This window comes from Megalobrama amblycephala, linkage group LG12, assembly GCF_018812025.1.
Source record: "Megalobrama amblycephala isolate DHTTF-2021 linkage group LG12, ASM1881202v1, whole genome shotgun sequence".
Lineage (NCBI taxonomy): Eukaryota > Metazoa > Chordata > Actinopteri > Cypriniformes > Xenocyprididae > Megalobrama > Megalobrama amblycephala.
The window spans coordinates 38,704,584-38,716,668 of NC_063055.1; the positions used below are offsets into that span (position 1 = coordinate 38,704,584).

The 12,085-nt window shown below is 36.6% G+C and overlaps 1 protein-coding gene across 3 annotated transcripts in view; it reads right to left on the bottom strand.

Moving 5' to 3' along the window:
- The window catches only part of LOC125280497 (uncharacterized protein DDB_G0271670), a 57,050-nt gene extending 46,410 nt beyond the window's left edge, over positions 1–10,640 (bottom strand). For all 3 annotated transcript variants that reach the window (XM_048211068.1, XM_048211067.1, XM_048211066.1), the window contains exons 1-4: positions 10,465–10,640; positions 7,630–7,929; positions 7,073–7,387; positions 6,650–6,976 (exon numbers count right to left, since the gene is read on the bottom strand). In XM_048211068.1, coding sequence (XP_048067025.1) covers positions 6,650–6,976; positions 7,073–7,387; positions 7,630–7,929; positions 10,465–10,504 — 982 coding nt within the window. In that variant the 5' untranslated portion in view covers positions 10,505–10,640. The remainder of the gene's footprint in view (positions 1–6,649; positions 6,977–7,072; positions 7,388–7,629; positions 7,930–10,464) is intronic.
- Positions 10,641–12,085: the final 1,445 nt, after the last annotated feature.

Sequence of the window (12,085 nt, forward strand, 5' to 3'; positions counted from 1 at the left end):
TTTTTTACAGATTACTGTGATATTCTGTTTGGGCTTGCTGTGAGACTGCACTAGAGGTAGGGCCCTCCTCTAATTCATTGTGTTAAACCAACGTTGTTTTTATTTATTTAGTAAATTAGTTTGCTTTCTTTAAAGACCAAATACTGTGTTTACAGTATTCAGGGATTGTCGTATTCATTTTTATGTTCAACACACTTCAAGTGTCATGTTTGTTTCATACTTTAAATTCAAGTATGCATTCCTAAGAACCTATGCTCAATGCACCTCAGTATTATTTATTTATTGTATTATTTTGTTTCAAAATGTTTGCAACTTTGGAATGTGTACAAGTTAAAGATAGACAGGGTTGTATGATGTTTGTGTTTACAAATAATATGCATCTTGTTGTTGCACTGGCAGACAAGTTGAAGCACAAGTTGTAGAGCATAAGTATGTGTTCCTCAATAGCTTATATTTTGGGCATGTTGTTCATTGCACTTTAGCAATTTCTTAAATAAAGCAACAATTGCCAAAGTAAGAATGTTTTTATTCCTGGCTTTTTTGGAGTAAAACAGTGATTCCACTGTTACCACTTTATCTGTGTGTAATGTTGTAGTAGCTCAAAGTTTTTTGCTGTTTAAACTTTAAACCATTCCTTTCTTACTGTGATTACTGGTGAAAATAGGCAATGTGCTGAAATTTTAGAAGAGCATCAATTCATGGAAAAAATATAACTTGAAATATGTGGATAAAAGGTTTCTGCCCAATGCGACCATGAAGTACAGCTTGGCAGCACTGCATCTCCATCAATGAGAAAGTCTAGTTTATTATGCAAAGCTTTTAAGGTTAACTGTTGTTTTATGAATTGCAACACTCGTTACAACCTGTCAAACCTAAGTCCATTTCCAATACTTTTTAACCTAAATTAATTTGTTAAAGACTACATTTTAGTTTTTTACTAAAATTGACTAAAACTTGACTAAAACCTTTTTGCGCTTTCGTCGACTAAAACTTGACTAAAACCTTTTTGTGTTTTCGTCGACTAAAACTTGACTAAAACTATCAAGTTTATAAGTGACTAAAATGTGACTAAAACTAAAAAGCATTTGTCCAAAAGACTAAGACTAAAACTAAAAGGGCTGCCAAAAACAACACTGCTCTAATTCAATTGTTACTAGTAATAATTTGATTATAGAGCTCTATAATTGAATTAAAGAGCTCTCTAATTGAATTGTTACTAGTAAGAATTAAGTTACAGAGCTCCATAATTCAGTTCTTACTAGTAACAATTAGAATTAGAGAGCTCTGTAATTGCAATCTTACTAGTACAAATTGAATTACAGAGCTCTACAATAGCAATTCTTACTAGTAACAATTGCATTACAGAGCTCTGTATTCGGCGACATATCATTATGCTAATCGTGCCTTATGCATTCAACTGGGGTATTCACCTTATTTTCCGCGACAACAAGGGTGGCGCCATTATGTTCATTTTGTCATCTTCCGGTTGAGGGACCTAAACTAGTAGTCGCTAGCGGTAATCCTATAGCTGTAACGGTAGATGAGTATTATATGCTCAGTTAGGTGCTGTCATAACAATTAGATTAAGAAGAGAGAACAGTTGAAACGGCATCAACGATGTTACGAATACAATGTGAAGCGGTCTGAGTGTTGTGGTGCACTTTACAATTTACACCCACCACCTTAAGACGAGGAGCACCTGAGGCAATGGCTGAAGGCGCTAAACTTGAAGTGACCACCCAAGCGCCCTTATGTGTGTTCGTACCATTTCATGGACGGGAGGCCGACTGACAAACACCCTTTCCCCGAGAAATGGCTCGGCAACGATGTTCCGGTAAATAAGTCACGGCGGATGCTGAACAGGTTGTCAGATTCAGGTAAGCTATAACTTAGCTAGCCATGTACATGTTAACCTAACGTTAGATTTGTGAAGTCCCTTCTATGAATACAGTTAAGATCAGTAAAGAGCAGTTCACAAAATACAACGAATCTGGCATTATTACAATTGCCACCTATATATTTCATATGTAAGATAGTACAATGGTACATATTTAAGATAGGATTGTGGTACATTATAGTTTAATAATAGCTTAAGTTACATTATTCCTGTAATTTATAGAGATTGCAGGTGATAGCAGGCCAGCTAGCTACATCTCTCATATTGATATTGACCTAACTATTAACACTAGAGTTAGAGATTGTGTATATACTGTCTCGTTTTTAATGCATCTCTCTCTCACACTGTTCTGTTAAAGTATGAGTGCAATCTTATATTAATTCTCATGATGAACAATTTCTAATGTAAACATATGTGTATGGTTATATTATTTCCTCAGATGCATCGATGAGCGTGATCAACTGTGAGGATGATCACATCCACATACCCTGAACTGTGATGCAGAAACACACTGGGAGGATCCATCTGTCTCTGACCACAACTACACTTCAAAATCACATCTCAATCTGAAGCCTCCTACATCTGATATGAGAATGAAATGCGTTGAGCTGGCGCCATTGTACACAACTCTGCTGAGAAACAACCACCATTCATTCAGTCGCCAAGCACCTTACCAATATATACACCAACAGTTTCCAGCTACACACTTGGGATCAGCTCCTGACGACTCTGATGGAGCTGCGTCGTAATTTATTGCAGGGTGATCATTAGGGTGGTATAAGGTGGTCATATCAGGATGATAATTTATCTATATCAGCACTGGAGTAAACAGTGATGTCATCATCCAGCTAAGTTCAGTTGGCATACAATGTTGTCAATGCAGACAGATCAAAACACTGTTGAATATCAAAGGAAGGTGAAACTTGTCATTCCAGCATTCACCAAGAGATGCACGCAACTCTCTAAAGAAGACACCACCAACACCAGGCGCATCGCTAATGTACATGGATCATATGACTGAAAATCTTCAAAATCCTTTCTTACAACAGTTCAAATTAACCTCACCCCTAAAATTGATCATTTAGAGAATTTGCCCATTTTACCCTTCTGAGCAACATCATTTCTGATGTAAAGGATGAATAAATGTTGATTTTAGGTATGTTTGTCTGTGCTGTGGTTTTGCTTTAACTAATCAGTGTAAATAGTGTATGTAGATATTTTTATGAACCTTTACAATATGACCAAATGTTGTCTATCTTAAAATTATTTCTATAAACCTTTACAATATGATCATATGTGATGGTTTTTTTTTTTTATCTTTACAATGTGGCCAGATGTTAGCTGTCAGTATAGTTTTAATAAAACCATATAATGTGAGCTCTTACAATTTAAAGGGATGAAGTATTCTGATTTAAATAGAATAAGTCATATTCTGTCCCTCTATGTTCAATAGTATGGTATTAGTTCGCCAGTGCATTTCTTTATTTTCCCACTAGGGGTCAGTATCTCCTTTAGTGTGACGGCGCTCTGTTGGTGATGTGTTGAGCCAGCAGGCAAAAAGTTTGTTACAGGCAGTGTGAGAAAAATGTCTGGAGGTGTTGACACGCTACACTCCTCTCAGACCCCTTATATCTTTGGGAAGCTTTGACATGCCATAATCTGTAAGTAATAAATGGCCAGTTTTGTTTTTCTAAATGTTCTGTTACTTAAGAGGTTATTTTGACTCTTACAAGCAAAAAAGAGGTTTGTTATCTAAGTCAATCTCATGTTGCTAGCTTCTGTTTGGCATGTGGTTGCGCAGTTTCTTATAAGTCAATGTCAGCATTGCTTTTCACACAACATAGGTCGTCAGGTTGTTCATACGGGTTGTCAAAGTAAAAAAGAAACAAATGCATAACTTTCTTCTACAGTAGCAGTAAATAAATTTTGGGATTATAAATATGTCGAACAGTATTTTGAACTGCCTGTTAATTTTGTGTACTAAAACTGCAATTGACTGCAGTATATTCTGCAACCTCATGGTGGCAAACTGACACAAACTGAAGTATTTAAAATGTAATCTTGTGATTCTTATATCTTGAATTCTCATTCCAGCATTTAAATCCACAGCAATGTGTCTTGGTTTGTTAAATAATACATTTTCCTTGTATGTTTACAGTTTTACAAATCAGAAAAGAGAGGTCTTCAGTAAAGGCTCTAAGAAGAAAACTGTGTCCTGTCATTCATGGAGCCACGCCTTCTCTTACTGTATGTTTAGCTCGCTGCATAGGCTGAGTAGCCACACACTCAACCGAGGGCAGAAGAAGTCATGCCAAGTTTGCAAATTAATTCTATCTTGGTTTATTGCATATGAAAATTAAATGGTGAAACATTATCTCTACATGAAGGTCAGTAAAAGGTGTCTAGCTTCCTGATAACAACAAACACTCTTACGACTGATTTTATCACAACTTATTAAATTACACATTTTCTAAAATACAAATCACAAAGTTATCTTTAACAAAACTGATTTAAAATAATTCCAGTCGTCTTCACCTACACCCTCTACATGCTGCTCCATCAACTCCTGACAGTCCCATGATTTACTCTGGCCACTTCTTCATATCGTCTACCAGTTACGGCCGTTAACAGTGACGATATGAGACTATCTGATCGTCGTATAAAGTTTTCTCCGTGCTCCCAATTTGAAACATTTACTGCATTAATGTTATTTGTCATTTCTCTAAAGTTATAGCTCGCTATAAACAATCGTTTAATTACTGATCTAGCTACCGGATGTGCCGAGTCAGTTTAGCGGAAGTCGGATGACAAAATGCGGAAGGGCGGAGAATTAAAAATGGGCGTGGCGGAATAAGGTGAATATTATGTCCAGTGATATGGAGTGTTCTTGGCTCTTAGCTTTACCAATATACAAAGGTGAATGAATATAACGACTAAATATAGGCTTTCATCTCAGGCATCATCTTAATTTTGCTTTAATGTGAACATGATTAATGTGTTACCTAATTCTGTAAAATATTTCAGGATACTTTAGAACCACGCTACAGGGCTTTTATTTTGAAACTCACTTTTGTAGGCGGGAAATCTGCAATCTGTTTTGCATCTCATGAATAGGAGTTTTTACTAGTAATAATACAATTATAGAGCTCTGTAATTAGAATTGTTACTAGTAAGAATTGAATTAAAGAGCTCTCTAGTGGAATTGTAGAGCTCTGCAATTGAATTCTTACTAGTAATAAATGAATTGTAGAGCTCTCTAATTGGAATTGTTACTAGTAAAAACTGAATTATAGAGCTCTACAATTCAGTTGTTACTAGTAAGAATACAATTGCAGAGCTCTATAATTCAATTAGAGAGCTCTACAATCATAATTGTTACTAGTAAAAATTTAATTATAGAGCTCTATAATTGTAATTGTTACTAGTAAAAGTATAATTATGACGAGTAACGCTGGAACGTTTTTATGCTGAAACAGCCTTCCATAGTGACAACAACACTGGAGTGAAGCCCTATTATGGATTGTGTATTTTGTTGTTGTGTGCTGCACAGACTTTTGTTGGACACTTTTGTTACTTTGAATAAAGCTCAGTCAGCAGTCAAAGCCGACCCTGTCCTCTTCCTTCCCTACGAACTTGAACTTATTACAGGGTTATTCTGCGAAACAGAAGACGATGTAAGTTAATAAATAGACTGACAATTCAAAGAAGAATGGGCAAAAATGTAACTGCTTTATTCTTTCTGTGTTAAACTTACTTGTGTCATTTGTTCAGAGACTGTAGTGCTCTTAAATGTACTGAAAATATCCTTAGACAGTTTAAATGTTCTTCTGCGTTTCTCCCTCGTTTTGGCAGTTTGTTATATAGGGTTAGATTCAACTCTTTTATTTTCTATCTCCATGGTCATATTTTAATATTCATGAGTCTGTAATGAGTGTGTTGCAGGTCTGTGTTTTATTGGTTGTTGTCTCCCCACAGCATCATTTTGTGGGGCTTTGTAAACCTGTATTAACTAGTGTGGAATTTGTCTACAATATTCACTCATGACAGTAAAACAGGTCATTCTAGTCAATCTACTGCAGTATTTCCTCTCTCAATCAGTAGAAAATGTGGTTAACGCCCGGTCATGGGGAAAAATTACTGTCATATATTGTGAAACCGATATAATTTTGAAAAATACTGTGATGTAAATTTTTGGTCATACCGCCCAACACTAGTTTCTCATACTCAGAATTTGTGCTCATTTGGGTTGCGGTTGGTGGTTTTGTGATTGTGGTAATGAGAGGAAGAACACGACTGCCCCAACAGCATCACAAACACAAAGCTGCACTTTTACCTGTGTAGACTGCAATTATACGAACTGCAGTTTGATTTCTATACTTCCTCTTTTTAACTGCAGTTTGTGGTTTTGCTTTGATAAACAGAACATCTAAATTAAAAATAATCCTACTTGAATAGAATCAGCTTCAAACCTCAATGATTTTAAGCAACATGATAAATAACACACAGTGATCTGCTGAATAGAAATTAGTCATGGTTTTCAATTAACTTGACATTTGACTTGACATTTGATAATCAACAGTGCTTTGATCTGCCTGCATTGACACTATTCTTTAAGAGCTGATGTGCAGCCAAAATAATATACCAGTTATCAATGTAAAGCTGCTTTGACACAATCTACATTGTAAAAAGCACTATATAAATAAAGGTGACTTGACTTGACTTGATTAATATGACTGAGAAAATCATCTGTACCTGTAACACTGATCTGGACTCGTGTGATGAAGCTCTTGTGTCCTTGATCAGACTGAACTCCACACCAGTATTCTGAATGTTGTTCAGTCACATGACTGATGCTTCCCGTCAGGAGCTGCTTTTCTCTGTCATCATACAGCTTGATCTTTCCCTTATTAATCCATTTACTTTTCTTTGTCACAGACGACTCTTCAGCACAGAGATCATCTCCAGATCTCCAGCAGAGAAACTTCACATCTTTTCTGTGGGATTGTGGGTATTTGCAGCTGATGTTCACAGATCCTCCTGCAGCAGCTGATAGACTGATGCTCTTCTCACAACAATCATCTGTTTCAGATCCAAATCAAGTGCAGCAATGTTACAATTACCAGATATATTCATGGATTCTGTCAAATAATGCATAAATGACTGAAAGCGTCTCACCGTCTCTGATGTCCAGATTAAACTCAGAGAAGACACTGTATTGTTTAGAAACTTTGACTGTAATCTTATATTCTCCAGAATCATTCACATTCAGCTCTCTGATAAACACACGTAAGAGATCTGCAGATCTGTTATTATAAACAGAGAATCGTCCGTCATGTTTCTGTTCTGCTGCTCTGTTAGTGTTCATTACAGTCAAACATTGATCTGCTGCAGTTTTACAGACTTCCACATTGTTCTTGTGTTTCATCTTATATTTGAAGTTTATAATGACGTTTCCTCCTGAATATCCTCTCACAGTCCTGTTTTGTTGATCTGTTAAACACAAACTCAGATAATTTGTCATTTTGTTCTCAATATAAACACATTTCTGCTCACTTTGCTGCAACATTTATGAATGAAGTCAGGATTATGAGTGTGAATCTTCCATCAGGAGATCAAAAGGTTATTGATGGAGTCTGTTATGAGTTTCAGGTGTGAACGGCAGTAATTACAGTCAGTGTTGAGTATCGTGATGTTGTGGAGATCATCGTGGGTTTGAGCTCTCAGTTACTCACCTCTTATAACCTTCAGATTCACTTCAGTGTAGGAATCTTTTCCTCTAGTTTTACCAAATGTACAGTAGTACGTCCCAGAATCCTCTTCACTCAGATTTCTGATGGTCACTTTCAAGACTGCTGAACTTGTGTCGTCATACAGAGAGAATCTTCCAGAATCATCTTTAGTCTCAGAGCATGTGGAGCTCTGATCACCTCGACAAAAAGACTTTTCATTTTGCTCATATTTTGTCTTATATTTGCATGTGATTGTGACTCCGCCTCCTGAATATCCTGTCACACTGATGGAGCTCACGACACCTACAACAAACCAGCATCTTAATACAACACTAACATATAATGGAGTGAGAGTTATTTTAAAGTGTCCCTAAAGGTAATTTCACCATATTAGGTGAAAATAAAAGTTGCGTCCCAAATGATACACTATGCACTATGTAGTCTACTAAACCATGTAGTGTATGAATTTTATAACGTTATTTTGTCATTCAACATCAGAGTCTGATGCCCCTCCGCTACATAATTAAAGCTGTGACAGTCGAGTGCATGAAGTGTCCAAGGCCAGTTTACACTAGTGCGTTTTTGTTTTAAAACGCCATTTTAAAATGAAAACGATCTCCGTCTACACTACACGGCCGAAAACGCATGTCACATGACCATTCATGCACACTGGGCATGCGCGTTTCAGTTGCCTCTTGCACAGGTAGGCAGCTTCAGTATAAAGCCAGCAAAGATTGCAGTTCAGTCTCCATGTTATTGTTTACACGGTCGTCAAGGATACGCAGATCATGTGGGCAGCCACGGCATCGGTTTCAAAAGTCTCAGTTTTGGTCCGTTTATACTGAAACACAACCCTGGCGTTTTCAAACTAAAACAAGGTCTGCAGCGTTTTCAAAAGTCTTTCAGTTCAAAAACAATGGCGTACTGTAAAAGACAGGTGTAACCGTGGCAAAACTTATGCTTTTTAAAACTAAAACACACTAGTGTAAACGGGCCCAATATTCTGTATTTAAAGTGCACTATTTCTTTTTGAATTTTCAGTGTGAACACTACTGGTGCTATTCATGGAAGTAAATGAATGACAAATGTTTTTGAAATAAAAAAGTTGCACTAATTAAAAAAATATTTTTAAGGCTTGCATTTTAATGGGCTGAAATTCAACATGGTTGTATATTTAAGCAGTGAATATCTCAATTCAAAACATTTCACACACATTTTCATTACATTACATGTAAGCAGCCTTCTCTACCGCGATCGAGATTATAATTTTATTCCCCTCCCCGACGCTGATGTACAGATCAAATATTACATCTTAATATATATATTGCTCTTGGCTTTTTATATCAATTCAGATGTCCCATTTCGATTCTGATTCACAAGATCTCAGTTCGATTCGATTATGATTCTCGATTCTATTCTCGATTTTCGATTCGATTCAATGAATTCAGCGATTCAATTTTCACTGGCCCCACCACAAAAAAAGTAATAAATGAATAAAATAGTTATTGTTTTTGTTGATTTTCACTCATGTATTCTTGTATATTATTAAATCGAGCGCAGCGTTAGTTCAGTCAGGCCACGTAGGCATAGTGCTGCGACCAGCTGACGCGCTCAGCTGTCAAATCGCTCCAATCGCTACCATTCTCCTATTAGACACGGGACATATATACGTGGCATTGCTGCTCGGTAAGTATGCTCAAACTGCTCGCAACCCTCCCTCCTCATTATAAGCATGAGCATATTACTGTGCACCTTCTGGTTGTCCTCTTCTTTTGTTTCAGATCACTAAGGCTTTCAAGTCCCGGCTGGCATGGACCTCACTGCTGAGAGACACTCATCCTCATAACCAAGCTACAGTATAGACGTTCCACTGCCATATCTACACGATTACCATATTCGCTTATTAAGACATTAATAAGTGTCCTAATTGTCTATGTATTTCCAAGCTGATGGTTATGGGGGGTTAATGTTAAAGCTCTTGTATGTTCAATTAATTTTGGAGCAAGAACCCCCATAAGGAACCATACCGCCAAAGATAATTGTGTTCAATAAACTCAAGTAACTTGCCAGGTGGTCCTGTCTGAAATAAGGTTATGACACCCAATATTTTAGATACCAGTGAAATGTAACAATTTTCATTACCACAGCTAAAACTACTAATTTCAAAGATTATCAAAGACAAGTAAACAGTCATTAATAAAAAAATAAAAAAATAATAATAATAATAATTAAACTACAAGCAATAGCACAAATAAATAAATACAACAGAACAAAAACACAAATGAAATAATGAGTGTTTTTTTGGTACAGAAACTGAATAAAGTAATCAAATGTAAAATAACACTGCATATAATCTTCACTGTACAAATTAAATAAAGGTTAATCCTTATTAAAGTTACACAAGATTTGACAGTTTATTTGTTAAATATCAAACATCTAAAAAGTATGAATGATACTTGACATACATGAACTTTACAGTTGGTTTTGTGACTGTAAGTCATTCTCTTAAAATGCTGTTTAAGTTAGAAACGTGAACACCGATGTTGTATGTATTTTTAATAATGAAAATGTGTGCGAAATATTTTAAAGTGAAATATTCATTGTTTAAATATACGGCCATGTTGAATTCCAGAACACAAAACTACAAGCCTTAGTACGATTCAACAAGCTTTTTTGTTTCAAAAACATTTGTCATTATTTTATTCCATAACTTATACTACAAAATGGCGTATAGTGCATAAGTACCCAAACTGAGACGCATCTAAAGACTTTTGGTCATTCTTTAATCTCTGTTCTAGTTCTTCTGATGTGATTGTTGGATCAGAACTTGATTCTTACCAGGAATCATAAGCAGAGTGAAAGTCAAGATGATCCTCATCCTTCTCTCTTATTAAATGATCTTCTCAGTAGATTCAGTTCTTCTGAAGCTCTTCTGAAGTGTTTGGATGAGTTTGCATGTTTCCTGGAAGCACCTTTAAAGTAAACTGCTAAATGTGACAGAGACGCCCACTTCCTCTGAGAGACAGAGAGAGAGTGAGTGTTAAAAGAGGGAAGTGATACTACTTCACTTATTTTTAACGAACACACAAAACCAGACAGAACAGACACGAGCAGATAAAACTCATTATTAAAGGTAGGGCTGCACGATTAATCGCATGCTATTCTCACGCGCATTTCGTCAGTAAAGCCGGTTCCCTGATTACCGCTAAATCGCCATCACCTGTTTTTAAACGCAGCGCCTTTTAATAGACGGAGCCGTAGTTCACGGACAAGCCACGCAATATCGCGTTCATTATCGCAGGCGATTCATCTGCGATATGAACGCGATATTGCGTGGCTTTTCAGTGACCTACGGCTCTGTCTATTAAATGCCGCTTCATTTGAAAGCAGGTGATGGCGATTTAGCGGTAATCAGGGAACCGGCTTTACTGACGAAATGCGCGTGAGAATAGCATGCGATTAATCGTGCAGCCCTAATTAAAGGTGATAGAGAGGATTTTTTCGTCGACTGAGAATCCAAAGACTGTTACTGAGTTTTTCAAATGAGCGCATGCGTAAGAACAGCCCCCCTCCTTCACAGCTCACTTCAAAGGAACGCCTCCCAAAACTCGTATTGGAACACGAGTGTTTACCACCGGCATTCGCTGTGTCATGTTTTTTGGATTCATTATGTCGGACTCACCGCAGGTAACTCATAATCTGCAGTTGTTACTCCTGTCTCCTGACAAAAACATTGCATGTGGCGCCTGTGGAGTGTGGAAAGTTACTGGAGCGCGCAGCCGCGCTCGTCTCTCACAAGGAACGTCATGGCAGTGATTGACAAGCCAGAGGGCCAATCGTTTACGCGATGATCACGTAAACGATTGGCTGATGTTTTTAAGGCCCTACCTCATGCACAGATGATGTATATTAATATTATTACTTTAAGTGCACCTAATAAATAGTCTTTTATCCGTTAGTAAAGACAGTTTCAAGTAATATTGCAAAAATGTATAAAACAAAACATCCTCTTTAGCACCTTTAAGTGTTATTTTACACAGATTTTCACAGAATGATTCTGTTTTCAAAGGCTTAGTTTTACAGGTTTTTTTTTTTTTCAGATCCGTAATTTTGAATGTTTTTAACTGACTCAAGAGTTTAATGAAGTGTTTCTTCAGTGCATCACATTCATTTTAAAGACAGAGATCAGCGGTTCCCATGGTAACTGTATAATTACACTGCTGACTGATTAATTTTGTACATTTATAAAATGAGGTGTCACTCATCTCTAGCTGTGTGCTGATCCATCAATTATATTTATTATAGATTTTATTACTGTGATCTCTATTATCCCAATGTGACCTTTAAAGTCCCTGTAAAGTCAATTCTGAGAATTCTTTCTAAACACTTTATAAATGTTACAAATGTATTGCTGAAACACACTACAAAGACTGTGAATTGTGTAATGTTTAATTGTGAA